The sequence below is a fragment of the Onthophagus taurus genome, chromosome 1, assembly GCF_036711975.1.
Source record: "Onthophagus taurus isolate NC chromosome 1, IU_Otau_3.0, whole genome shotgun sequence".
Taxonomy (NCBI): Eukaryota; Metazoa; Arthropoda; class Insecta; order Coleoptera; family Scarabaeidae; genus Onthophagus; species Onthophagus taurus.
The window spans coordinates 34,783,225-34,809,610 of record NC_091966.1 but is presented as its reverse complement, the minus strand read 5'-3'; the positions used below and the strand labels follow the sequence as shown (position 1 = coordinate 34,809,610).

The 26,386-nt window shown below is 30.5% G+C and overlaps 5 protein-coding genes across 6 annotated transcripts in view; 1 reads left to right on the top strand and 4 right to left on the bottom strand.

Moving 5' to 3' along the window:
* The first annotated feature begins 5,867 nt into the window (after nt 1-5,867).
* On the top strand, nt 5,868-7,921 carry LOC111425758 (uncharacterized). Its single transcript, XM_023059992.2, has 3 exons — nt 5,868-6,345; nt 6,398-6,914; nt 7,436-7,921. Exons 1-3 carry the CDS (start codon nt 6,184-6,186, stop codon nt 7,915-7,917), a joined length of 1,161 nt encoding a protein of 386 aa, XP_022915760.2. The 5' UTR covers nt 5,868-6,183; the 3' UTR covers nt 7,918-7,921.
* Nucleotides 7,922-12,306: 4,385 nt separating this feature from the next.
* Nucleotides 12,307-26,386, bottom strand: part of LOC111425793 (uncharacterized) — a 38,067-nt gene continuing 23,987 nt past the window's right edge. The window contains exons 2-6 of one of the 2 annotated variants that reach the window (XM_071200484.1): nt 13,783-13,906; nt 13,611-13,730; nt 13,419-13,561; nt 13,191-13,366; nt 12,307-13,144 (exon numbers count right to left, since the gene is read on the bottom strand). In XM_071200484.1, coding sequence (XP_071056585.1) covers nt 12,805-13,144; nt 13,191-13,366; nt 13,419-13,561; nt 13,611-13,730; nt 13,783-13,906 — 903 coding nt within the window. In that variant the 3' untranslated portion in view covers nt 12,307-12,804. The remainder of the gene's footprint in view (nt 13,145-13,190; nt 13,367-13,418; nt 13,562-13,610; nt 13,731-13,782; nt 13,907-26,386) is intronic. The other variant, XM_071200490.1, reaches the window with a different exon arrangement.
* LOC139432138 (uncharacterized) lies at nt 13,913-16,353 on the bottom strand. The gene is made up of 6 exons (XM_071200496.1): nt 16,169-16,353; nt 15,860-15,977; nt 15,677-15,808; nt 15,480-15,625; nt 15,270-15,408; nt 13,913-14,145 (listed from the first exon to the last, which is right to left on the bottom strand). The coding sequence occupies exons 1-6, from the start codon at nt 16,223-16,225 to the stop codon at nt 14,105-14,107; spliced, it is 633 nt and encodes a 210-aa protein (XP_071056597.1). The 5' UTR covers nt 16,226-16,353; the 3' UTR covers nt 13,913-14,104.
* On the bottom strand, nt 16,993-18,900 carry LOC139432601 (uncharacterized). The gene is made up of 6 exons (XM_071201264.1): nt 18,611-18,900; nt 18,291-18,414; nt 18,104-18,229; nt 17,920-18,065; nt 17,722-17,868; nt 16,993-17,664 (listed from the first exon to the last, which is right to left on the bottom strand). The coding sequence occupies exons 1-6, from the start codon at nt 18,665-18,667 to the stop codon at nt 17,635-17,637; spliced, it is 630 nt and encodes a 209-aa protein (XP_071057365.1). The 5' UTR covers nt 18,668-18,900; the 3' UTR covers nt 16,993-17,634.
* Nucleotides 21,438-23,865, bottom strand: LOC139432121 (uncharacterized). The gene is made up of 6 exons (XM_071200471.1): nt 23,674-23,865; nt 23,335-23,458; nt 23,148-23,273; nt 22,950-23,095; nt 22,752-22,898; nt 21,438-22,694 (listed from the first exon to the last, which is right to left on the bottom strand). The coding sequence occupies exons 1-6, from the start codon at nt 23,836-23,838 to the stop codon at nt 22,665-22,667; spliced, it is 738 nt and encodes a 245-aa protein (XP_071056572.1). The 5' UTR covers nt 23,839-23,865; the 3' UTR covers nt 21,438-22,664.

The window sequence follows — 26,386 nt, the reverse complement described above, 5'->3', positions numbered from 1 at the left end:
GATATTGATCCCAAAAGTTTTAAAATGGTCTTTTATACGATCATTTCACTTCATTATTATTTATTTCGTGCTATTTACACGTATTTGTAAGAGAAAATGAAATTTAATTGAATGATATGTTTTTAGTCAAATTTAGGTATCAAACAATGTTAACTAATAGAAAAATAGTCAGAAATTTTAAGTTTGGAAAAGAAATGAGGAAAATGTAGGCTAACTTAATAATTAAGTTATAAAGTGGATGTTATTACTAACTGGTATCTTGTTTTCTTGAAGAAAACCAATAAGGAAGGTTTTATTGACAACTGGAATTCGTTGACACAATTTCCAATTGCGTGAAAGTAGGATCATTACAGTTTTAAACAGAAAAAGAAAAACTAATCATAAATAATAGTTAACAAATCGAAAATTATTATTAATTTTATTATTTAAAAAGATAATTATTAAACAATATTAATTCAAGTACGATTTAATTTGAATCATTATACATAATTATTTTAAAGATGGTTTAAACGGTTCGTTAATCTTTATTAATGATTTCTTTTCTAACGATTAACATTACTGGAGATAAAAACGACTTTTAAATGAAGACGATTTCGTTTTTGATTGCTACGATTACGGATCATGAAAGTTATCAACAACTTTCGCTTGAAATAAATTACATAAATTGAAGAAAATTTCTTGTGGAAGTTGTGTTTTTAGTTATAACGGCTTTTCTTGTGGTTTACTTTCATCAGGAAGATGTAACAAGAAATTTTGTTTAAAAAATGAAAGTTATAATAAATTCATACTTGTTTTTGAAAGACCATAAAGTTCTCACTAAAGTAAGGATAAAATACATTTTAAAATGTATTTACACTAAAGTCTCTTAAGGAAGATTTTGTTTAAAGAAATAAAGGTTGACGATAATGTAAATTTTGTTTAAAAGCGGATAAAAACCACAAAACCATATAATTGAAAAAAAGGAAAGTGGAAGAAAGTTGAGAAATGATTTGAAATTTTAATAATTAATCAATACTGAATTGATTTTCAATATAAATTCTAATAAATAAATAATTAATCGAATTCATTATATTTAAATATTTTAAATAGCTTTATTTATTGTGAACCACAACAAATTAATTCTTAATGTTTGAATTTTAGATTTATAACGGTTTTCTTTAACACCATTTTATAATGTGGTATTTCATTAATTTTAATGTTTCTTGTGGTTTTCGATATTTTCATGGCACCTTTAGACGCAAATATTACATTTTGAATGAATTTTAAAGAGTCCGTTAGAACAAACTTTGTATATAACAAACAATCTTTCTGGTATATGCAGTATTTTTTTGATATCATTTTTATAAACTGGAATTTCAGTTCATGAACTTATTTCTTTTCAAAAATATTCTTGTGGGATCACAGGGTTGAGTTATACCTAATCAAGTAAATGCAAAAAGGACAAGTATCTCGAATATAGAAATCTATATTACATTGATAATAATGAAAAAAATGTTTTGAACACACAATGTTTGTTAAGACTTTAACGTAATATCATGCACTCCCTCTGGTATTGTTATAGTCATTATAAAGTGTGACGTTTTGCAAACGCTTTAAAGTTACTACTGTAATAAACATTCCACTACGTGATCTAGAACTGAGTTTGCAAACAAGAATACAACATAATATATTGTAATGGAAAATATGGAAGATTATAAAATTCCAATTGAAATAATTAGAGATGAATAGTATTTTTGTGGTGCATTTCTGAAGTGATACCCCACATTGCCACATTATTGCGATATTTGAATAAAAATGAAATTAATAAGAAAGCTGATAAGATATGTCAACTTATTTGGATACAAGATACAAAATGAACTTTTTTGATGCTGATTTAACTAACGAAGCAACTCTAAAAAGATGATACTTTAATTAATAATTGGCGATATTTCCACAAGGATCCTTCAAGAAATTAATTTTGTAGCGAATTTTGAAAGTTATCGGTGAAAATTGCAACATCGAAAATTTTTTCAATACTTCAAATATTGTTTTCTCAAACATTAAAAATTATTTTTCAGAACGGGTTGGTTCATTGGAAAGAGTACACTTTTATTAACACTTTGGGAAATTTTTATACTCACATTCCAAGAACTGGATTTTATACGAATTTTTAAAACTTAATTGGCGAAAATTGCAAAATTCGAAAAAATTGTCGATCATTTCAAAAATTTATTTCTCAGGAACTAAAAGTGATTTTTCAAAACGGCTTGTTGCATTAAAAAGAAGATACTTTAATTAATAATTGGTAATATTTCCACAAGGATCCTCCAAGAAATTAATTTTGTAGCGAATTTTAAAACTTATCGATGAAAATTGCAACCTCGAAAATTTTTTCAACACTTCAAATATTGTTTTCTCAAAAATTAAAAGTTATTTTTCAGAACAGGTTGGTTCATTGGAAAGAGGGCACTTTTATTAACACTTTGAGAAATTTTCATACTCATATTCCAAGAACTGGATTTTATACGAATTTTTAAAACTTAATCGGCGAACATTGCAAAATTCGAAAAAATTGTCGATCATTTCAAAAATTTATTTCTCAAGAACTAAAAGTGATTTTTCAAAACGGCTTCTTGCATTAAAAAGAGGATACTTTAATTAATAATTGGTGATATTTTCACAAGGATTCTTCAAGAAATTAATTTTGTAGCGAATTTTGAAAGTTATCGATGAAAATTGCAACCTCGAAAATTTTATCAAAACTTCAAATAATGTTTTCTCAAAAACTAAAAGTTATTTTTCAAAACGGGTCGGTTCATTCCCAATATATGGCCTTGCGAATATTTATAATTCACATCACAGCGGTTTTAGCTTCGAATTCCATGATCTTTAAGCGATTTAGGTGTTAAAGCTTAAATAGAAAGTGAGTCAGTTTGTGACTTCTATAACGCATAACTACACAATTTAATCCATCATATCTGCGGATGAGAAATTTCTTTTTCTAATTTAATTTATTTAAAAGAAACGTCTGGTACCGTTCGAGGGAAGCAAATACAATATTCAAGGGTGTCGTAAGGAAAATTACTTTAAAAGAGTAGATGACAAGACTTGAGACGATTAATGATGTTCTAAATTCTCCAATGAATTCTACAGTTTTCTCCTTTATCTGGTGTTATAGCAACAATTGAATTTATATTGACTCTTGCAATCCTTATTTAAAAAGTACTTTGTGCAAGATTTGTGCAGTTTTTCGTTTTTTCACTCTTTAGAAAATTTATAAATATGCACGAGTGCGCCAAAAAAACAAGTCGCATCTGGGTGACATAAGGAATCGGGTTTTATGGCAGCAACTTTTAAATCAGTATTGAAAGGGACACAGAAGGATGTCATTAATTGGGTTCACATGTACGTTCCATTTACTTTGTCTTTCACGTGCCCTCGAAACCACATCTTATATCTCGCATGTGGTACCTTAACGTTCGCATCTCAGTGGTTCTCAAAATTTGATTAGTCTTGCTTCCGTTGTTTCAGCCGTGTATATCATCATAGGACGTAGTGTTGTTTTACAAGTACCTATTTTGTTTTCCATATTACTTCCCTCGAGCACTCAGATATCCTTGTAGATTCATTCGATTTTGCACTTCGTTTATAATATTTTATATGGTTAGAGATACTTATTCCGACGTATGTCGTCTTTGGCGTTAGTCGTTGATTTTGTGTTTATTATTGATGTTTTCATATTATTTATAGTGGTTTGCCATCTAGTAGAATTTATGTTTATGTTTTTTTATGTTTTCTTTATGTTTTCAGCTCCTAAGGTATATCCTCCAGCTGTTTCTTTAACATTCTCGATGATTTTGTCCACAATGTGGTTAAGCAAGGAATGGCTTAGGTTGTTTCTTGGTTGACACCTGACGCAACATTTATTTCCTGTGTTAGTTTGATATTAATGTTATTATTATTTTTTTGACGTTGAATTCAGACGAACGCGTGTGAGGTGGGCAAAACAGAGAAAGGGTTGTTAGAAAGGGATCAATTATCTGACACTTATCTTCAATTACTATAATACTGTAGTACTTACTAAGATTGTAGTTCTTCCGTCATATGTTCCGCTATTTATAACTTCGTTAGTCACTTCCTCTAGGCCTTTGGTTTTCTTGTTTTTTAATGTAGCTATGTTTGTCTTCACTTTATCAAGAGTTGTATCCTTTTGATGTATATTGCAATACTGTAGGTTTGGCGTAGTCTCGTCTGATGTTTCTTCTGATGTGTTAAAGTGACCTTTCCAAACTACCTTACCGGCTTTTTTAGGTTTCTAAGGGTGTGTCCAAATATTACACTTGTCGTACTTGCCGCGCAATGTTTGGACACACCCTAATGATTCGTCTATCTGCCGTAAAGATCTCTTTACATTGACTTCGAAAATTTTTTCAAGTAATATTGTTTAATCTCCTTTATTTGATTATTCGCTCGGCTTCTAGTTGCCACATGATTTGAGTGGTTACCTTCTGATAAGCTAGTTCTGTATATTAAAGAAGAATTTTTGTTCTCACTGCTAGTTGTTTTATTTTTTCGAAAAACCACAGCTTTGAGTAAGTTTCGCGTGTTTTGATTTTTCCTTTACTTATAGATTCTTCCGCTACCTCATGTATATTTCACTTTACATTCCTTCAGGCCTCTTCTACACTATCTGTTGATGCAATTCTGTTGTAATTAATATTTTCCCGAAGTCTGTTCTGGTACAGGAACCTTCTACGCTCATTGTCAAAGGATTGTAAGTTGTATTTTTCCTTATTTAATTCATGCTATGCGCAATTTCTCCAGTATCATTTTATGATCACTTTTTATGTCTGTTGATGATAACGGTCTGACATCAAATATTCGATGGGTTAATTTATTCGTTTGTTATTAGGTAGACAATAAGTATTTTTTTAACCTGTGCTGTTTGAAAAGGCTGGTTTGTGTTAATTCTTGTGGGCAAATTAGCTATTATTTATTTGTAGACTGTGGAATATGCATACATTTAGCGGCAGCTCTCCGCTTTGGTTGACATGGCATGATTCTTGGTTACATCGTTGTTTCACTTTGTTCATAATATAATTTCCGATATTGGCGTGGAAATTTCTCATCATCAAAAAAATCCGGGAAAACGGAAATATTGATATGAGATGTCGAAAGTATGTGCCAAAAGCGTTACATTATAGAGAGTTCAATCCAGTTTGTAAGTTATTTGCATAATTGCATTAATTTGTTCTTCATCACTTTCTTCTATTTCTAATTCAGAATCGCTTGGTGTAACATACTGATATTATTTGCTTTGGTTTTATCAAATGTAAGTTTTTACTCTACTCTATGGAAATAAAAAATAATCTTAAATCCTGGTGGTTACATAGTGAAATTAAAATATGATGTGGAGCTTTATCCTATAATAACACATTTCATTTCAATTTTAGCTAAACCAAGAATTAGTTGTCTTTAAATCTAAATTTTAATGACGTGATCATTTATTATCTTTTCGCAATCACGGTGTTCAATCTTTGTGTCAAACAATAAATTACAGTTTTCTAAAAATCCATTCTTAGAACCTGCACGCAACATACTGAAACATTTTCCATCTCGTTTTGGTCTTTTTGAATTTACTTCTAAATAATTTTCATTATCGTTGTCGAATAGAAATTAAATATTTTAGGAAAAGCGTTTTTAATTAATTTAGTTAAAACCACAAAGATACAAAGTATCAAAATAGCAATTAGAAAATGATCTCGAGAGAGTATGCAAATATAAAAAAAGAAAAATAAATTAAATAATACAAAAAATTGTATAAACCTAAATGATACATTATTTTGTCATCATTAATTACATCCAATATTTCAAGAATGACACTTTAATTTTAATTAAATTAATTAAAATCCGTTTCGTTTCGCTTCCTCAACCACACACGGTCACAAATCACATACAACCCAACATTAATCTTGATAATTGAGGTGAAAAAGAGAAGAGAGCGCAAAAAAAAGCGCTTACTTAGTAGATTTTCGTTTTCTTGAAGCACGCATCACTCTACATCCTCCACTTCCAACTCTCCACGTCTTCTCCGAGACGAACTCCACTCCATCGCGCTTTTACTACACGAGAAATAGAGCATACTCGGTCTTAAAAAGACATTTTCGACGCACCGCAAATGCCAGTCTGTCCTCGACCTTCACAATGGCACAGCTTTCCATCGTTATTTTTCGGTTCTTGGTGCTTCTCTTTATTGTGTTGTGTTTTTATTGTGAAGTTTTAGAATGTAGTAGTAGTAATAAACACTCTCGAAGACATGATATTCATAGGATTGTGATTAAACCAAAAAGGAAAACGAGTTACAAAGTTAGTTTTGTTAAAATAATTATTAAAGATATATTTAATTATCTATTTTCAGAAACCTTATTCTCACATACCACATGATTACCATCATTATACTTCGGTTCAGGATGAAATGTTTGATCCTTACAACGCCGAACCAAGTCATCATTTAGACTCATCGCCGATTATGGATGATCCAATTCAATATATGTCACCGCATCATGGTTTTTCATCAAGATATCGAGAACCGGAACGGTATAAAGAGTTTAATAAAGATTACAAAGAAAGATTGAGATATCGAAGTTATAAGCCGTATCCATCATCGTCTCTTCAACATTACGAATTTGAACCTTATAAACCGGGATATGCGGATTATAAGAGTTATAGGGAGATGATGGAGGAATACAATCGAAAACAAGAAGATGAGTTTAGAAGGCAACTTGAAAAAGCTAAGATGCAAATGCATTTTGCTCAACAACAACAATTAGAACAACAACAATCGCATCAAATGCGAGGGCAGGATGTTTATCAATATGGCGAATCGCAAGAGAGGCCTATTTGGAATGCTCCCGATGAAAGTGGATTAATTAAAGGTTAGTTATTCTTAATGTTTATATATAATTAATCGAAAAGAATTTAAGCTTCGTTTAACTTAACTTGTTTTTATTCAAAAATTGGATTTCACACGTTCTTGAGTATGTGGGTCGAGCGCTTCGGGCAAGAGATTAGGTCGATAATATGCAAAGGGATCTTAAGAGTTTCAAACCAATTGACTTTCATTGTCCTAGAAAATCTCTTTTTATAATAGTCACAAAAAAGTTACAAAGTGGTTCTAAAAAAGCGAAAATTAACATTGGCGTTTCTCCTTGTTTCACGATTCTTTTGACCTTATCTAGGTTAAATTGGGGAAAACTAAAAGCGTTAACACGAACTTTTAGAAACGACACGAACAGTAACATTTCAAAACCTGTATATGACATTCGTTTTAAATGTATGGAGAAATCGGTTTTGAAGTTTCACTTTACACTATTTTTGTTTTAACTAGTTAAACTAGTTTGAATTGTTGATTTAAAACGACTAAAGATAAATTAAATTTTTTTTTCTTTTTACAAAGGTGATTGGAGTCCAATGTCACATTCAGAATCCCCATCGCACATTTCCCCCTCGTATACAAAACCATCAACGTTTAATTTACCACTATCTACAACACCGCAAACATCTCAATATATCGATTTAACGAAATTAGATATGACAACATCACAACCTCAACGATTATTGCCATTGATTTCTGCGAAAAACTCATCTAAAAGTGGCAATGGAGGAAAACAGAAAATAAATTATAATTTTAGTCCGAATTATTTCCCGAATCATAAACCGGAAAGTGGTGTTATTAATGAAAACGATGATAAACCGAAGGATTTGAAAGAATATTCAGCCGTTGTTAGTACTTCTTATTCTACTTTGTGGGGAAATAATAACCAAAATGATGGTGAAAATGTTGATGAAAGTGGTAAATATCAAACGACTTCGGGAAGTTATGGAAGTAGAACGAAGATAAAAAGAACAAAACGACCTGCCACGTATGGAAATCATTAATTATTGTTAAAAAAAATATTGTTAAGAGTTAAGTTGTTAAAAAACAATTGTTTTTGATTATTTTTATTTATTTATTTTAATTTGTTTTTATGACGGTAGTTATTTTTGTTGTTAATCCAAATAAAAATTTTAAATGTTATTGTATAAGTGCATAATAAGCATATTATTTGAAAAAATCCTGAGTAAGTTAATGCTCAGAGAAGGTAGCGAAACTTATACGCACGACCTTTGAATATCTCCATTTAAATCTCCAGAATCCATACGGTTATATCCATAAACTGCATCGAAGTAAACATTATAGCGTCCATTTTGGGATTAATACTTTATTTGGTAATAACGTGGATTAAAAAATATCACCTGAAAAATTTAATGAAAGTTTGCGTTGGAACACACATCGTTGAACTAAATTGAACGACAAAAATCCATTAACAAAATTTCAGCAGGTTCTAAATCTTGTACAAGATGAAAATGTTCTAGATTGTGGCATGAAGCATATCTTTCTTATGTTAGTGTGGGACATCAACCATGTTAACTTTGTGACCATTATTATGTTCTGTCGACTCTTTTAGATACTTCAGAGATTCAGATTTTAGATACCACATTTTCTGTATCACTTGTCCAAATTAATCTTTGTACTTCACATTATGTCGATGCACACTTAGCATGCGCAATTTATTCAGTCGCTGGTTAATCATTTCATTTCAGTTCTATTTTAACTTTTCTATTATAACTATGGCAACGATGACGTTTGATAAGCTCTCATTCTTATAACTTCGTTACACCCCGGATTCGTATCAAGATTTTTAAGGCTCAAAAATAGCAGACAGAAAAAAGTTAAATAGCATTGTTGACAAAATTTTTTCAACCATCTCGTTTTGCATAAGAGAAGTAAAGTTGTTGCAAATGTATAACACGTTTTGAAACACATTTTTAGAAAAATTTTTCGACTTTCTTAATACTTGATGAACAATTTTGAAATTCCCGAAGGGAACCTAAGATATCAATAACTAAACTCAGTCTGCGTGCTGCACAAGTATTTCTTTTTAATTCTTATAATAATAGCTTGTCCATGTTCAATCAAAAATTAAATAGTGCGTTTAGGATCGCGAAGCATATCATTTCGGCGTCAAGGTTGAAATCCATAGAATTCTTCTTTGATCATATAATTTTGTCTAGACTACCGATGGATTTTTTAAATCCTGGCTGCTGATATCAGTTAGTTTATTTTGGTCATAAACTGAATAGTCTCTAGACTTGGTCTTTTAATGTAATGTTGTATATCCATTGACTTAAGAATGGATGAAGAATGTCCTGTTTTGCATGGTTCCGGAATTAAAGTTAATTTATGGGAAATAGTGGAAAGTGATATGTTATATACAGGATGAGTCAGAAAGAATAGGAAATCCGAATACCGGCGACACTAGACACTAAAATGTGACGATTTAACCTAACTTCTCTTATACAAATCTCGGTGGTTGTCGAGGCACAGTGTGTTGAAAGTTAAATTCTTATTTCGAAATTTTTTGATAACTTTTAAGTTTTTTGTACTATTAACATAAAATTTGGCAGTTTTATGTCTTCGAGAATGAGAAATACGAATTTGAAACTTGTTTTGCGATTGCTCGTAGAGGGCGCTAGATACTCACTGCTGGTTTGATACATCAAATCATGACTATTTTGTCAGTTGAGGTATGGTGAATTAGAACCACAAATCTGAAAAGTATAGTTTTCATTAAAGCATCTATCTCTAGTTCCTTTATTGTGGTTGTATTTCTGACTATCCAGTTTTGAGTTTTAGGTTCAGCACCCTTTAAGATTTGGTGCATAACCACAATAAACAGGAGGGGGATAAGGGAATCTCCCTGTTTGATTCCTTCCATATTGAAACTTTTAGACGTTATTTTATTCTAATCATTCCCGTTGTTCTTTTGTACAACGCTCATGTATCTTTGATCAACTTGTCAGGTACCTATTCGTGCTGCTTCCATGGCTTTCCAAATGGTCTTCTTTGATATACTATTGAACGGTGCACTCAGGTTTAAGAATGCCAGGTATATAAAATTTCGTTCTTCTAATCTCTTCTCTGCTGCTGTTATAATTGTATAAATGTGAACTTGCGTTTGACTATTTTTTCGGAATGCTGCTTCTTCTTTATCTATGTAACGTCTGATCCTTGTCCCTATTATCCTCGAGTATATCTTCTACAAACATGATACCATTGCCATCTGCCTGTCACGTGCCCCTATTATTATTAATCACAATCGTTCGTGCTTTCCTTCTTGTGCAGTGATATGATGATATTTTCCTCCCAATCTCTAGGTATGACTTCTCCATCCAAGGTTTGCCAGCACATTCTTTTGACCATCTCATTACTGAGTTTCTCCTTCATTTCTAGAGGTACTTGAATATCCTATCTTTAGTCTTATTCTTCCTAACTAGTTCAGAAAACAAAGAACGATAATCTAATTATTACCCTAGGAGATAAAAATGCAGGTATAGTGATTATGAATAAAAGAAAAGAAAGAAAGAATAAAACAGAAAAAACTGAAAACTTTTTTAAAGAAAATAACATCACTTTAATTAATTACAACCCGACTACTAAATTTAACAACAAACTAAAGAAACTCATTAAAGAATGTAATTTATCTAAATTAAACATGAATACTTCTAATTCAATAGTCATGAATCCTTTGATACCTACGTTAAAAAGTCTTATTAAATTACACAAACCAGAAAAAAGCATAAGACCTATAATTAGCAATAAACACACACCAACAGAAAAAGTTGCAAGAAAACTTCAACAGTTTTTGTATCACACTTTTAAAGATCAGTTCTCGTTTCGCGTCAATAATTCTATAGATCTAATAAACAAAATTAAAAATAGAAAAACACTCAAAACTCATTTCGTTCGACTTCAAAAACCTATACACAAATGTTCCAGTTTCCAAGATCATCACCATAATAGAAAAATTCATGCACACTAATAAATCTAGAATTAATTTACAATTAACTGAAATACATAATCTGCTCAACATTTTAAAACACGTTTGTGATCAAAATTCTTTTATATTTAACAACAAATTTTACAATATGACTGATGTACTCCCAATTTGCTCACCGATATCTTGAATAATTTCAGACATCTTTGTTAACTGGTTTGAACGAAAACTTTTTTCAGATAAGTTTAGACTTTTTACTCAAGACATAGTATTTTATGGCCAGTATGTAGATAATATCCTAATTATTTATAACGGTAATTCTGCAAGATTTCATGTCTTAAATGTTATTCAATAACATTTGCAATTTCAAGTTCACCACTGAACTTGAGAAGGATAATAAAATTAACTTCTTAGACATAACGATCCATGAAGATTGCATGAATACAACAGACTGTATTATCCCAAAGAACTCTTCTCATTGTCGACAACATAAAGATACTACATTCAGATTTCTATTCAATCGTTTAGTTAATATACCTCTGTACGACAGATCCTTTAATGTTGAATTGAAAAAGATTTTAAAGATAGGCCTAGATAATAATTACACTTTTTCAGAATTACAAAACAATACTATAAAATACACAGGAATAATATAAATAATATTATATATCCCAGATACTGCGCTAAAAAACAGTATATAGTATTACTTTACTATTCTAATCTGGAAAGGAATTTTAAATACAAAAAATATAATATAACACCCGCTTTTAGATCTAATAACAGCCTTGGGCAATCTTTAATTAACAAGAAACACAGGTTCCAATATTGGGAAAAAAGCGGTGTATACAAAATTGAATGCGGTGATTGTAACATGTTTTATATAGGCCAAACCAGCAGAAGTCTAAAAACCAGATACAAAGAACATATGTCAAAACATAACTCCACATTTTTCAAACACATCACAGAACACAAACATAGAACTGACCTAAACAACATGAAATTTCTTAAAATACTGACTAAATCGAAAAAAATGGGTATATGGGAAGAATTTTATATAAAGAGCAATGAACACGAAAATCTATTAAATGATATAACTGAATCCTGTCCTGTTCCTCGACACGTATAAATTTGTACGAAAATAGCACTTAAACGCATTTTACTGGTTTATATTCATTTTAATGTTGTTTTATACGTAGTCGTTACGTAATTTTTTAATTTTACAACCCACGAATTTTAATATGTTTTTAATAACTGTGTGGTATTTTGTTTATTGAAATGATATATACTTGCTACTCCTCTCCATTTATTGACATTTAGACAGTAAAAATCTTTTATTACGATTTTTTTATTTGTATGAAAAATATTAAAATTTGTATTCTATTCTTACAGTGGTGCCTGAAGACGGTTTTGTTAAAGAAACCGAAACAATGGTAGCACCGATTTGAAAATGAAATCATTTTTAAATTTGATTTCTTCAATTTCTTATTTTCACCATAATAATATAAAGATGAACCTGGAGACAAATATCGCTAAGTTATTCTTCCTGCCTTAAACTTATCTTCGTAATATTTACTCCATGTGTCCAATATTTTGCTTTCCGTTCTTATTCTTTATACTAGATTATTATTTTGTTAGATTTTCCTCTTAGATATTTAACTGTCGTGCAGAATTCTTTCTTATTGTTTGTATTGTCTTCAAATTTTCGCTCTATTTCTATCCTGAAGCCTTTCCGTACTTTATTCTTTCTTGATTTAATAAATAAGAAAATTTGATTTTAATATCAAACTTCTATTTAAAACTTGGAAATAATAACATTAACATTATTGGATAAAATTATTATTTAAGTTATTATAACTGTTATTATATTAAGAAAAGTAAAAATGATTAAGCAAATATTTTAAATTGCAAGACTATTATAATATTAATCCATAACCGTAATTTTTTCTTTTTAATAATATCTACTATTTGGTCTTAAAACAGCTTTTGGTGGAGTAGACGGTAAAACTTTAGTAAATCTCCGATTATCTCGTTCCCTGTCATCATTGAAATGTGGAATTTTTAAATAATCAGGCTCTACAGATGGAGGACGATTAAAATCTTGATTATTTAAAGAATTATGCACTTGGTTATTCAAATCAACAGAAACTTGTCTGCTAGGATGAAATCTCATTTGAACGACATCTAAGTTTGCGTTTTGATGATTTTGATTTTTCGTAAAATTGTCGTTTTGTAATGTCATAGGAACTCTTGGGATGCTTCCAGTTGTATGCCAACGACTAAAATCATTACTTAATTTTTTAATTAAAAACAATATATTAAAATAAAAATACTTACGAATATGGCGACATGGTTAATTTAGGTCCGCCATAATCTTCCGCGTTAATGTTAAGCGCCCAAATCATAAAGACAACTGAAAAAATTCCGTTTAAAACCATAATTGCGAATCCCCTCGCTGTTATTGCCATCACCGAACCGATTACGACTTGTATCTTAAATACAGCTTCATAATTCTAAAAGTAATTGAGGTGAATTAAAGGTTTTAAAGTAATTGTTTAAACGAACTGGTGCAAATAATTCATTGATTAAGGCATAATCAACGGAAAAAAGAATGACTAAAATAAAATCGAAAACTGTTAATATTCCACCGATGGCACACCAAGCAAAAAGGCACCATCTAGTGTATTCCCATAGTTTATACCAAAGTGCTGAAAAAAGAAATTATTTTTTTTTTGAGACTTTTTTAAGAATAATTACCCCAAAGTAAAGTTAATGATACGATACTCCATAAAAACGATAATGGGAGATAGAAAGCGGCGAATCCCATAAAAACGTCTGCGTTCATTATCATATCGTTATCAAGATTTAACTGCTCAGCTAAAAAAATTTTTTTTTAATTAATTGAGTAAATTCGTTGGTGTTATCTTACGAAAGAAAATGACGTTGTAAATTAATTCTGAAAACATGTGTTCTTCTCCCATAACCGGTCTCCATCCTTCCGTTCTGATAACAATTACCAATATGGTTAAAATTGTCCAAACCAAACCTTGTATCTGTAAATAATCAAAAAAAATTTAGGTTTAGAATGATCCAGATTAATAAAGCTAAATTTACAATTTCTACAACTACAAAGCGAATGAGAGTTATAATGAAATATCAAAAATTAATGAAAATAACTACTGTATTTAAAGCACTACATTTTTAAAAGTTTTAATGTAATAAAAGAAATATTTTTCTTTCAAATTGTTCAATTATTCCGGGATGTATTCATTTGCTAAAAGATCACCGATTCCTAAAACAAAAAGAAGTAATTTTAATTAATTATCTTGTAAGATAGGATGACTTATAGAAAACAGGCATTTTTAATTTATACGATAATTAATTTTTTTCAATGATTTTAACGGAAACATTAATATTATGTACAAGTAAACAATACAAAAAATAATATTTATGTTATGGTACATATTTAGGGAAATGTGCACATTTATCAGTAAATGTTAGATTGTTTTCTATTTGTGTTCTGGGTTGTTTAGTAATGTACGTTTATTTTCTTTGATGGAACTTGTTTTTTGCGAGGTTGAAACGTTGGAATTTCTTTTTGGTTGTGATTGCTATTTATAACTGCTCCAGGAAAAGTTGTTGCATTTTGTACATACCTCATTAAATAATTTTTTACCAATATGAAGTCGATCTTATGTTCGACATTTTATGTTCAAAGCAGAACTCCATCACCCTGTCTCCTATTTCATTTCGCGTGCCAAGTCCATATTGGCCACACACTTCTTCCCCAACGTCTTTTCCAATCCTGGCATTAAAATCTTTTGCTATAATTGTTGTTTCACCCTTTTTAGTAACTTGGTTAGCAGTTTCTAGAGATGCGTAAAATTTATTTTTTCCGTGTCTGTCAACTGTTGGAGCATATTCTTGTATTATGTTCACAGAGCGATGGAGAGTGCAGATCTTTATTACTATTACTTTCTCATTTATTGGTAACCATTCAATGATGGATTTTCAAGCCTCTGTGGCAGAAAGATTCACTCCATGATAGTGTCTGGGTTTGTCCTCCCCGGAGTAGTAAAGACTACCATTGTTTTTCTTGTTCCAGACTTTCTAGACTGTTGTTTTACTTCTCGATATAGCCTGTGCGATTGGCTAATAGTAATCGAATTTGTTGGTCAAGTGAAGTTCAATTATCTTATTTTATTTTCTAATTAACTTATTATGAACCTCATGATTAAAATTTAATTTCATTATTATAAACAATTAATGCGTAATATTTGTCAAATATATAACAAGTAGAGTTAATAGTAATAGTTAGTTTATTTTAATTATGATTTGTTGTGACTATATTAACTTGAGGTCCAATTTAAAAACGATTGTTTTCTAAAAGTCATCGGTATTTTAAACATAACTTACGTTGTTGAACATATTTTTTGGAACCACCTGCTAAAAGTATTGCTGTTATCATATTTATTATCGGAAGAAAATATCCCCCTGCCATTATAGTTACTGCAACTCCTAATACAGTACTGTAGAGAAACTTGGTGGCTTCATCCTATACAAAATAATAACAAAAATTTAAACATGTTTAATAAAAAAATCTGAAATAATTAATGCATAAATTACAATATTAGGACTCTTTGAAATTTTGTTCCAGTCAGTTCCAAAGAAGATTATATGAGCCAAATTAAGAGCTGTAATCACCAGAGTTATCGTATTCCAAATATGAGTATACAATAGGATCCAATCATAGTTTTCATGCTTGAAAAACACTTGCAACGTAATTAATTTAATTTAAAAAATATAATTAAAAATTTTCTTACATCGAATTATAAAAAATGAAGCTATAATCCATAAAAACGACGCAACGAAGTAGAAATAAGCAAAGAAGAAAAAATAACTCGTATTACAGTAAAGAAAATCAATTAAATCTTCAGCAGGAGGGTCCGATTCACCTGTTGAGTAAAAAATGTAAATGAATGAATCTTAATTTTTTTTAAACTTACTTTGAAAGAAAAGGTAATAAGCACCCCTATTAAAATAATTCATATTGTGCGGTACCCAAGCTTCCGTACGTAAAAGTATCACCAAAAGGGACATAATCATCCATGCTAATCCTTGCATCTTTCAACACAAAAAATATATAGCACAAAAAAGATCTTATAAATGTTTAAATTAAACTAATCTCAAAAGTACAATAATATCTTGATAATTAATTATAGACATTATCATATTATCAAGTAAATTCGTTAGTCAAGTCAAATTAGCTAAGATGTTAACAAGAAAACCTATTGTAAATAAGAATTACTATTTACCAATCCTAAATACCCCGCAACGATACCCACAGAACGTAAAAACGTGCCCACGAGCATGCTAATTGAGACTTTTTACCACAAACACTTTGAAAATATACGAACGAATTGAACAAAAGTAATCTGTATCATCGGGATTTATAACAATATTTGAGATAATTTTGTTTGGTTATCGGTTAAATTTAGGCATGATAATATAATACAAAATTAAATAAATTAGAATCTTAAGATTAAATGACTCAAAAGTAATCTTGATTATAAATCTTATTAATTGTAGTAGCTTATTATTAGCTTTTATCAACATTTTGTCTTTATGCGTCGCAATTATAATTTTTAGTGTATCTGAAATTGTAAACAGGTTCCGTTTTAAACAATGTCTGCAGTAATGCTGATATTATGTCTACTTGTGCAATTGCTGGCTTATTGTACATAACCTAATTTTGCAATAATTTTCCTGCAATTTCTAGTAGTCAAGGTACAAGAAATGATAAATGAAGAAAGAATGTATCTTCCGGTGAAAGATACAACGAGAAGAAGATGCAAAAGATGAAAAATATGACTTAAAGACACACAAAGACAACTCGTCAAGAATTTGACAATCCTGCATGCTCTAAATGTTTTGAAATGTATCATTCTTAAAATATTTTGTGTTATTACAGTAAAAGCCCGAACTACAGGAAATCCTAAGATTTTCCAGTTTACAACATTTACCAACTCTGAATGGTAAAAGTCCGAAATGTTTTGTGATTCGCTAAATCTTAGGTTTTACCTCAGAGACACGGTAAATGTCGAAAAATAGACACGTATAGTACAAACTTGTTAAAGATAAAGAAGTGAGTCTTCGAGAAGTTGTCGGAAAATTGTCTATGAGCGGAGGATTCAAAAAATGTAACTGACAGAAGAAGAACTGGCAGATTTAGTAATTGATGATAATTATGAATGCAGTGACAGTGATGAAAATAACAAAAACGCCTTTCCAGCTATGTTAACTCCCAAAACATTTAACAAATGTTTAGAAATGGGAGAAAGACTAACAGACATGTTGATAGAAGAGAATCCTATAACATATTGCCTTAGCACCTTACAAACTTTTGCGACAAAGATCTTAGAAGTAAGTTTAAACTACAAATCATTTCCAAGTTTATGAATTCTCTATATTTTCAAGGGTAATTTATGAGTTTGCTCCGTTTAGTTCATATTCCGGCTTTATTATTACATATAACCGAATCTCCTCTAATATTCGTGGTTTCGATGCCTTGCTTTTGGATGATATCCAAGTTGCAGTACTAAATTCCAACTTTAGCTTGAAAAATAAAAAAATCAATCAAGTAAAATTAACAACAAATTATTATTTAATCTTTACTCTCTTTTAAGATTAGTGTTATACAATATTTTAAAGCATCTACTAATATTTTTCTACTTTTTACGTATAAATATATACAATAAAAAAATAATAAATGGTTAATTTTTTAATGTTTGGGTATCTTTTGTTTCCAAGTCTAGAAATTTTAAAATTTCAATAATAAATGTGATTAATGTATTAAAATATTACTTACATCTACTACTGAAACTTTGAATTTTGCGCCAACACTGATCAAACAAATCATTACAGTTATATTGACTATTACAAGAATGTATCCACGTGCTATTATGGTCATCACAACTCCCACAATCGTATTATATAAAAATTTAGCAGCATCATCCTATAACGTAAAATTTAAATAAAAATTAAATTTGTTAATTATGCTTATTACAAGTTCATAACAATTTTGGATCACCACAAAATCCATTATTAACATAAATGATATAATCAAATCGAAAGTTGTGACAAGGAAAGTTATTATAACCCAAATACCGCAATTTTCTACCGTTACGTTGTTATAATGATTCCGATAACATTCTTAAAATAAAAACTAATTTTAAAGTAAGTTTGCTTACTCTGAGCTAAAATCAATGAAATCACCGTCCACAAAAACGAGAGTATTAAGTAAACCCATGCGAAACCAAAAAGAGCAAGATTACAAATTAAATATGTTAAATCTTCAACTGGAGGATCTGAAGTACCTAATAAAACAATGCAAAAACTTATTTATTAAAAATGTCAACGATTTTTTTTAAAACTTACTTTGAAATAAAAGGTTGTAAGCAGCGGTATTAAAGTAATTCATGGAATCAATATTTGGTATCCAGATTTCAGAGCCTAATAGTATTACCAAAATTGATAAAATCATCCATGTTAATCCTTGTACCTTGAGTTGGAACAAAAAGAATATTGAAATAAAGATTATTAATTAGTGATTTATTGAAAGAAAATTGTTGTTAAGTTTATATAGAAGTTGTGTTGTGATAATATTATGAATCACAGAAACATTAATGTGTTTTTACAACAAAATTTTGATATGAAATTAAAAAAAAAATAACATTAATAAATACAAAATTCTATACCGTTCCTAAAAATGCAGCAATGATACACAAAGGACGTAAAAACGGGCTGTCAATCATGTTATTTTTTTAACACAAGCTTGTTGGAAATATAATAAATGGAATATAAAATATAAACTGTCTTATATTGATATACAATTTAGATAATTTTTTATCGATTGGCATTCATTCAAGATAAATAACTTAAAATAAAATGAATAAATTAATTTTTTTTAAGATATGATTCAGAGCTTTCCAGTAATATAACAGTTAATTTCATATTCAAGTACTTTATGGGCCGTTGATCACAAATATTTATTTATTCATGAAAATTTAATTGTTGTGTGTAATTTTTATAACTTCTGGCTATTACTTTGCTAAGTATATACAAAAATATCATTGCACGGAAACTGTAAAGGTAGGACAATGCATGTACAGGGTGTCCCGTTAAGCGTACGGAGCGGCTGTATCTCAACAACGGTAAGGCCTAGAGGTTTGGGAAAAAAATCCTTATAAGCAAAGTGGGCAAGAGAAATACCTGGAAATTATTTTGAAGTTCGTAATTCGACCGCTAGCGGGCGTAACTGCCATAGAGAAACATAAAATTCCCGCTATCTCAGAAAGTTAGACGATGAGCTATAACTTTGACAACATCATTTAGTAGCTTGGATAATACCGCATCGCTTTTGTTTTGCGATATTTCTCATATCTCTCATAATAAGGGAGGGGGAGGCCAATGCGTTTTGAAATGTTTACATTTTAATATCTCCTGGACCATTCGACCGATTTGAATATTTTTGGTCTTGTTTGAAAGAGCATTTCATGCTCTTTTAAAAGATATTTTCAGTAAGCCCGCTTGGTTTAAAACAAATAAGCTAAAGGGCGTTATCTGCAGCGGTTACATATTTTTGTGATTTTTGAAAAAAAGTTAAATGGAACGGTACTATTTACTTCACAGACCGTTAATCACCATAAAATTTGCTAAATATTAGTGAAAACCGCATCTCGATATTTCCATCCATTCTCGAATTATAAAAGAAAATGTTAAAAATTCGTATATCTTAATCGGATCAAGTTACCTTAGGAAACAAATAAGAGAGAACAAAAATTTTATTATCTAGAACCTTCCTTCACACTTTATCCAAGCTTAGAACTGCTTCAAAACTACTTTTGAGGCGTGTTGAAAAGCCATCGGATCAATGAAACATCAACAATGATAATAAAACAAAATAAACCAAAACACTTAGAATAATTTAAATTTTTGGCAAAAATAACTCACTAATGTGCGAAATGTCTTCCATAAACCTCGATACATTTATTTAATCTAGTTTCGACGAAAAAAAAGCGCTGCTTAAGTCTCAGCCCTGGACACGTTTCTACTAGTATTTAGTGTTTTGTCATATTTTCCCTGGTTATTGGTTTTTCTTGAAAAGTCAGGTCGTTTAGTCTACCCAATAGATAAAGGGGTGAAAGCAATGTGGGTTTTGCTCGAACCAAGAATGCATATTATGCAAGTTTACATCAGCTTGTGGACAGATGCTTCATGCATCCATAGCATTTGTGATAAAAGGTTTGGATTTGCCCAAATCATATTTAAAAGTCAATGGTAATAGTTCAGTCTGTTGTCATAATCGGTATCTGTTAAGGCCTGATGTAAAACAACGTGGTGGAGATATTATTCTCTTGAGAAATCTTGTGGACAACTGTTTTCGGAGTTCCCAGATTATGTGGGATCACATTGCGCATCAATGTGATTTACGAATTCATAGAGATTTCTGAATGGGCTACACGTTGTCAGTTTTCCGTAATCGCTAAGTCAATCTTAAAAACACTTCTAGAGAAAAATGTTTTTCTTTGTCGTAATTGCATTGCACATTTTTGCCATGTAGTTGCATCGTATTCAAAACATTGAAAATAAATCATCATATGCTCTATCATACGCTTCTGCGTTAGTAAATGACATGTTTACAGTTACCATGGTTATGTGATTTGTTTTTGTCGATGAGGTAACTGGATCCGATTGATGGCACTCGAGTTTTTAACATTTTCTTCTATAATTCGAGAACGGGTGGCGATATCGAGATGCGGTTTTCACTAAAATTTAGCAAATTTTAAGGTGACTTAAAATCACCTTAAAATCCGTGAAGTAAATAGTATCGTTCCATTTAACTTTTCTTCAAAAATCACAAAAATATGTAACCGCTGCAGATAACGACCTCTAGCTTATTTGTTTTAAACCAAGCGGTCTTACTGAAAATATCTTTTAAAAGAGCATGAAATGCTCTTTCAAACAAGACCAAAAATATTCAAATCAGTTGAATGGTCCAGGAGATATTAAAATGTAAACATTTGAAAACGCATTGGCCTCCCTCTCCCTTATTATGACAAATATGGGAAATATCGCAAAACAAAAGCGATGCGGTATTATCCAAGCTATTAAATGATGTTGTCAAAGTTATAGCTCATCGTCTAAGTTTCTGAGATAGCGGAAACTTTATGTTTCTCAATGGCAATTACGCCCCCTAGCGGTCGAATTACGAACTTCAAAATAATTTCCAGCTATTTCCCTTGGTCACTTTGCTTATAAGGATTTTTTTCCCAAACCTCTAGGCCTTAACGTTCTAGAGATACAGCCGCTCCGTACGCTTAACGGGACACCCTGTATGTAAAAATATCATTGCACGGAAACTGTAAAGGTAGGACAAATAGACATTGCATGTATAATAAAACCCATTAGATTTTGAAAAAAAGTGAATTAATTGCCAAATATGCTCAAGAGTACTAATGATGGAAAAATGGTGCGATAAAAGAGAAAGGAATGGAATGGAGAGTCTCGAATGGTACTGAAGAGTAAGAAAAAAAGAAAAAAAAATTTATTAGAAATATTGTCAGGACGAAGGGGAGAGAGAAGAGGTCAGCGTAGTTAAGGGAACCAAGCAACGAGAGTATGTGGAGTATAAATGGAACTATAAGATAAACATAATCTGTTATGCATACGATGTAGGTACCACATATAGCAGAGAACGAAGATGATCTCCAAAAGGTCCTCAATAAATCATGCAAAACATAAAAAAAGTATAACAAGAGGATTTCCATAGAAAAAGTCAAAACTTTAATGATGTCTACTGAGCTTCGAAAATGCAAGCTGAAGCTGGAAGACAAAAACAACTACATGCAAGTAGAAAGTAAAGTCAAAATCAGAGCAAATCACAAAGAACTAAGCAGAAACTGAGAACGGTTGAGATGAAGTCAGATTGATTTTTGGACTTTTTTACAAGACCCACAAACAAACAAGGCGATAAGAAAGAGATTGCGAGGTGGGTTAAGGAATCGAAGGACCTATGAAGTTATGTTGGCTATGATCCAAGTCATCCAGCAAACCGATGACGGTTATATTAACGCTTAAATGAAAACGTGTAGATTAAATTTTTGCCTCGTAACAACTTCTCTTCTTTACCCTTTAGACCAATGTATTGTAGCTACATTCAAAGCATATTATACCCGAAGAATTTTCAAGTGGTTATTAGATAATTTGGACACTGGTGCCGACCTAACTGTGATATAAATAAATAATTGATGATAATTATAAATGCAGTGACAGTGATGAAAATAACAAAAACACATTTCCAGTTATGTTAACTCTCAAAACATTTAATAAATGTTTAGAAATTGGAGAAAGACTAACAGACATATTGATAGAAGAGAATCCTATAACATATTGCCTTAGCAGCTTACAAACTTTTGCAACAAAGCTTTTAGAAGTAAGTTTAAACGACAAATCAGTTCCACGTTTATGAATTCTTTATATTTTCAAGGGTAATTTATGAATTTGCTCTATTTAGTTCATATTTCGGCTTTATTATTATAACCGAATCTCCTCTGGTATTCGTGGTTTCGATGCCTTGCCTTTGGATGATATCCAAGTTGCAGTGCTAAATTCCAACTTTAGCTTGAAAAGTAAAAAAATCAATCAAGTAAAATTAACAACAAATTATTATTTAATCTTTACACTCTTTTAAGATTACTGTTATATATTTTAAAGCATCTACTTTTTGCATCTATTTCATCTACTATTTTTCTATTTTCTGGGTATCTTTTGTTTCCAACACTAGAAATTTTAAAATTTCAATAATAAACTTGATTAATGTATTAAAATACTACTTACCTCTAATACTGAAACTTTGAATTTTCCGCCAACTCTGATCAAACTAATCGTTACAGCTATATTGATTATTACAAGAATGTATCCACGTGCTGTTATGGTCATCACAACTCCCACAATCGTATTATATAAAAATTTAGTAGCATCATCCTATAACGTAAAATTTAAATAAAAATTAAATTTGTTAATTATACTTATTACAAGTTCAGAAAAATATTGGATCACCACAAAATCTATTATTAGCAAACCTGATAAAATCAAATCGAAAGTTGTCACAAGGAAAGTTATTACGACCCAATTACCGTAGTTATCTAGCGTTACGTTGTTATAATGATTCCGATAACATTCTTAAAAAAAATCAAATTAAATAAGAACTAATTTTAAAATAAGTTTGCTTACTCTGAGCTAAAATCAATGAAATCACCGTCCACAAAAACGAGAGTATCACGTAAATCCATGCGAAAGCAAAAAGAGCAAAATTACAAATTAAATATGTTAAATCATCAACTACAGGATTTGAAGTATCTAATAAAACAATCCAAAAACTTACAGTTATTAAAAATGTCAATGATTAAAGCTTACCTACTTTGAAATAAAAGGTTGTAAGCAGCGGTATTAAAGTAATTCATTGAATCAATATTTGGTATCCAGATTTCAGAGTCTAATAGTATTACCAAAATTGATAAAATCATCCATGTTAATCCTTGTACCTTGTTGAGTTGGGACAAAAAGGATATTGAAATAAAGATTATTAATTAGCGATTTATGGAAAGAAAATTGTTGTTAAGTTTATATAGAAGTTGTGTTGTGAGAATATTATGAATCACAGAAACATTAATGTGTTTTTAAAAACTAAATGAATACTATTACAAAAAAATTTTGTTATGAAATTAAAAAAAAAAATAACGTTATTAAATATAATTACCGTTCCTAAAAATGCAGCAATGATACACAAAGGACGTAAAAACGGGCTGTCAATCATGTTATTTTTTTTAACACAAGCTTGTTGGAAATATAATAATAAATGGAATATAAAAATAAACTGTCTTATATTGATATACAATTTAGATAATTCTTTATCGATTGGCATTCATTCAAGATAAATAACTTAATATAAAATGAATAAATTATTTTTTTTTAAGATATGATTCAGAGTTTTTCCAGTAATACAACAATTAATTTAATTGTTATGTGTAATTTTTATAACTTCTGGCTACTACTTTGCTATATAAAAAAAAATCATTGCACGGAAACTGGCAAGGTAGGACAAACAGACATTGCTCGTACAATAACCCACTAGACTATGAAAAAAGTTAATTCATTGCCAAATATGCTCAAGAGATAATGATGAAAAAGTAGAAAAAGTCTCGAATAGTACTGAAAAAGAACATTGATAGAAAGTAATAGGGATTGGGCGAGCGTAGTTAAGGAAACCAAGCAACGAGAGTCTGTGAAGTACAAATGGAACTATAAGATAAACATAATCTGTTATGCATACGATGTACCACATATGGCAGAGGTCGAAGATGATCTCCAAAAGCTCCTCAATAAATTATGCACAACATCAAAAATGTATAACAAGAGCATTTCCACAAAAAAAGTCAAAACTTTAATGATGTCTAGTGAGCCTCGAAAATCCAAACTGGAGCTAGAAGTCAGCAAAATCAGGCGACAAAATCATTAAATATCGCAAAGTGTTTCAGCATTTTCAAGAAACAACAAGATCACACAGAACAAAGTAGAAACTGACAGCAGTTGAAATGAAGTCAGATCTTTAGACTTTCTTTACAAGACTCATAAACAAATAAGACGATAAGAGAGAGATGCGAAATAAAAGTGAATATTGGCAGGTAGGGCAAGGAAAGAAAGGACCTATGCAGTCAAGATGTTGGTAGCTTCTAATAACTATTTTCAGTACTTTCATTTCACTTCAACTTTGAAGTATTGATTCATAATTATTTTGAAAGAATGATTATTACCCAAACTATGTGTGAGGAGGAACGTTCAAGACTTTAGAACCTGATGAGATTGTATTACTTTTATTACAATGGAGTTTGTAAACCTACAACCGCACGTCATTACATCATTACAAAATCTCTTTCAGACAAATTAGCGGTCGGAGACGTTTAAGGTGCATTAGATAAAACCACGTCCTCCAGAATTAACGAAGCTTTATTAGAGTATAATGTTCCACCGATCTTTTATAGCTGAATTAAGAGCACTGTCAGACACAAAACCGTCAAATGAAGGACTTCAAGGGGCAATTACAAGAGGAAAATATATATGTACCTTAATGTACTGCTTGACAGGAAATACTCATTCTAAGTAATAATCAGGGATGGTGTAATAAAGAATACTTTTTGTCAACGGAATTTGTTGTTTTTTACATGTATGCGTAATCTAGGCAGAATCAGATTTTTATGCTATCTATAGGAGCTTAAGTAAGTTAATATGAAAATCCAAAACAGAAGATATTATAAATAAGTGTTGCATCGTTTCCGATCAGTACCGAAAGAGAACTCCTTATAAATACGGCCGTGCTTTGGCGGATGGTAACTTATGGTGTGGTTATGTGATAGACTAAAACTTCAAAATTCACTTAATATTATGGAATACACATACTTGCATATTTCTATGATACAGTTGTGCTGTGATCATAACGCGGTCATAAAAACCATCACCGGTAATGATGGAGAACAAATACGATTAAGTAAATAAAAATACATTGCTATACACTGATTTTTCAAACTTATCTCAGCATAAATAATGCGTCGGATATGTTCAAACTACTAAATCGCATGAATTTTATACTCTAACTATAAAAGTTAACTAATTATTCCTTACTTGTTTCTAAATTGAAACTTTTTCCAGTTCAATTTATGATATGTAACCATAGAAACCATAAAAGTTACAGCTTATGTTGGTGAGAGAGAATTTATTTAGTACTGTGCTATGGTACATGTTTTCGGGGAAGTTATACAAAAATTCCAGCAAAAATATCCGGACACAAAAATATCTCATGTTGGGGCTCGCAAACTTATGAAAAAATTTTTGGAAACGGGTTCTGTATTATCCATAAAGAGGCAGACAAAGAGACTAAATGAGGAAGACGCTACTTTTCAGATAGCTTTTCAACAAATCACATTGTTTCTTCCCAGCATTGTCGTTATTGAAGTGATGTAAATCCAATTACCCTTAAATTTTATAGGGTCAATGTACTTTCAGCAAGACAGTTGCCCAGCTTACTAAGCTTACTACACATTGTGCCAAATGGTTAAATTTACAATTTCGTCAAAAATGGTTTTATTTGATGACCAGCACGTAGTCCTGATCTTACAATTATGGATTTTTATTTTTGGGGACGATTGAAACAAATTGTTTACAGTGAACCATTACAAGATGATGCAGAACTATTAAAACTAAGAATAATTAATGCGATAGAATCTCTAGCACTGGCGGAAATTCGTAATTCTTATAAAGAATTTAGAACTCGTCTTCAAATGTGTGCCGTAGTAGGAGGGCATTTGTTTGAATGAGGATTTGTTCACTTACAAACAAATAATATTTATTACTTACATAGTGTGCCATTACATAAATTTACATTTGACATATTTTATTCAATTAGCCATATTTTAATT

What these genes read in the sequence shown, in the direction of transcription:
- LOC111425758 (XM_023059992.2), top strand. Translation starts at nt 6,184, where the DNA reads ATGGCACAGCTTTCCATCGTTATTTTTCGGTTCTTGGTGCTTCTCTTT. An exon ending in AAAGGAAAACGAGTTACAAA is followed by an intron (nt 6,346 to 6,397) that starts GTTAGTTTTGTT and finishes ATCTATTTTCAG; the next exon opens with AAACCTTATTCTCACATACC. An exon ending in TGAAAGTGGATTAATTAAAG is followed by an intron (nt 6,915 to 7,435) that starts GTTAGTTATTCT and finishes CTTTTTACAAAG; the next exon opens with GTGATTGGAGTCCAATGTCA.
- LOC139432138 (XM_071200496.1), bottom strand. Translation starts at nt 16,225, where the DNA reads ATGCTCGTGGGCACGTTTTTACGTTCTGTGGGTATCGTTGCGGGGTAT. An exon ending in TTGCGGGGTATTTAGGATTG is followed by an intron (nt 15,978 to 16,168) that starts GTAAATAGTAAT and finishes TTGTGTTGAAAG; the next exon opens with ATGCAAGGATTAGCATGGAT. An exon ending in CAAAAAATATGTTCAACAAC is followed by an intron (nt 14,146 to 15,269) that starts GTAAGTTATGTT and finishes TTTTTGTTTTAG; the next exon opens with GAATCGGTGATCTTTTAGCA.
- LOC139432601 (XM_071201264.1), bottom strand. Translation starts at nt 18,667, where the DNA reads ATGATTGACAGCCCGTTTTTACGTCCTTTGTGTATCATTGCTGCATTT. An exon ending in TTACAACCTTTTATTTCAAA is followed by an intron (nt 18,230 to 18,290) that starts GTAAGTTTTAAA and finishes TTGTTTTATTAG; the next exon opens with GTACTTCAGATCCTCCAGTT. An exon ending in TCCAAAATTGTTATGAACTT is followed by an intron (nt 17,869 to 17,919) that starts GTAATAAGCATA and finishes TTTACGTTATAG; the next exon opens with GATGATGCTGCTAAATTTTT.
- LOC139432121 (XM_071200471.1), bottom strand. Translation starts at nt 23,838, where the DNA reads ATGCCAATCGATAAAGAATTATCTAAATTGTATATCAATATAAGACAG. An exon ending in TTACAACCTTTTATTTCAAA is followed by an intron (nt 23,274 to 23,334) that starts GTAGGTAAGCTT and finishes TTGTTTTATTAG; the next exon opens with ATACTTCAAATCCTGTAGTT. An exon ending in TCAAAGTTTCAGTATTAGAG is followed by an intron (nt 22,695 to 22,751) that starts GTAAGTAGTATT and finishes TAAAATTTCTAG; the next exon opens with TGTTGGAAACAAAAGATACC.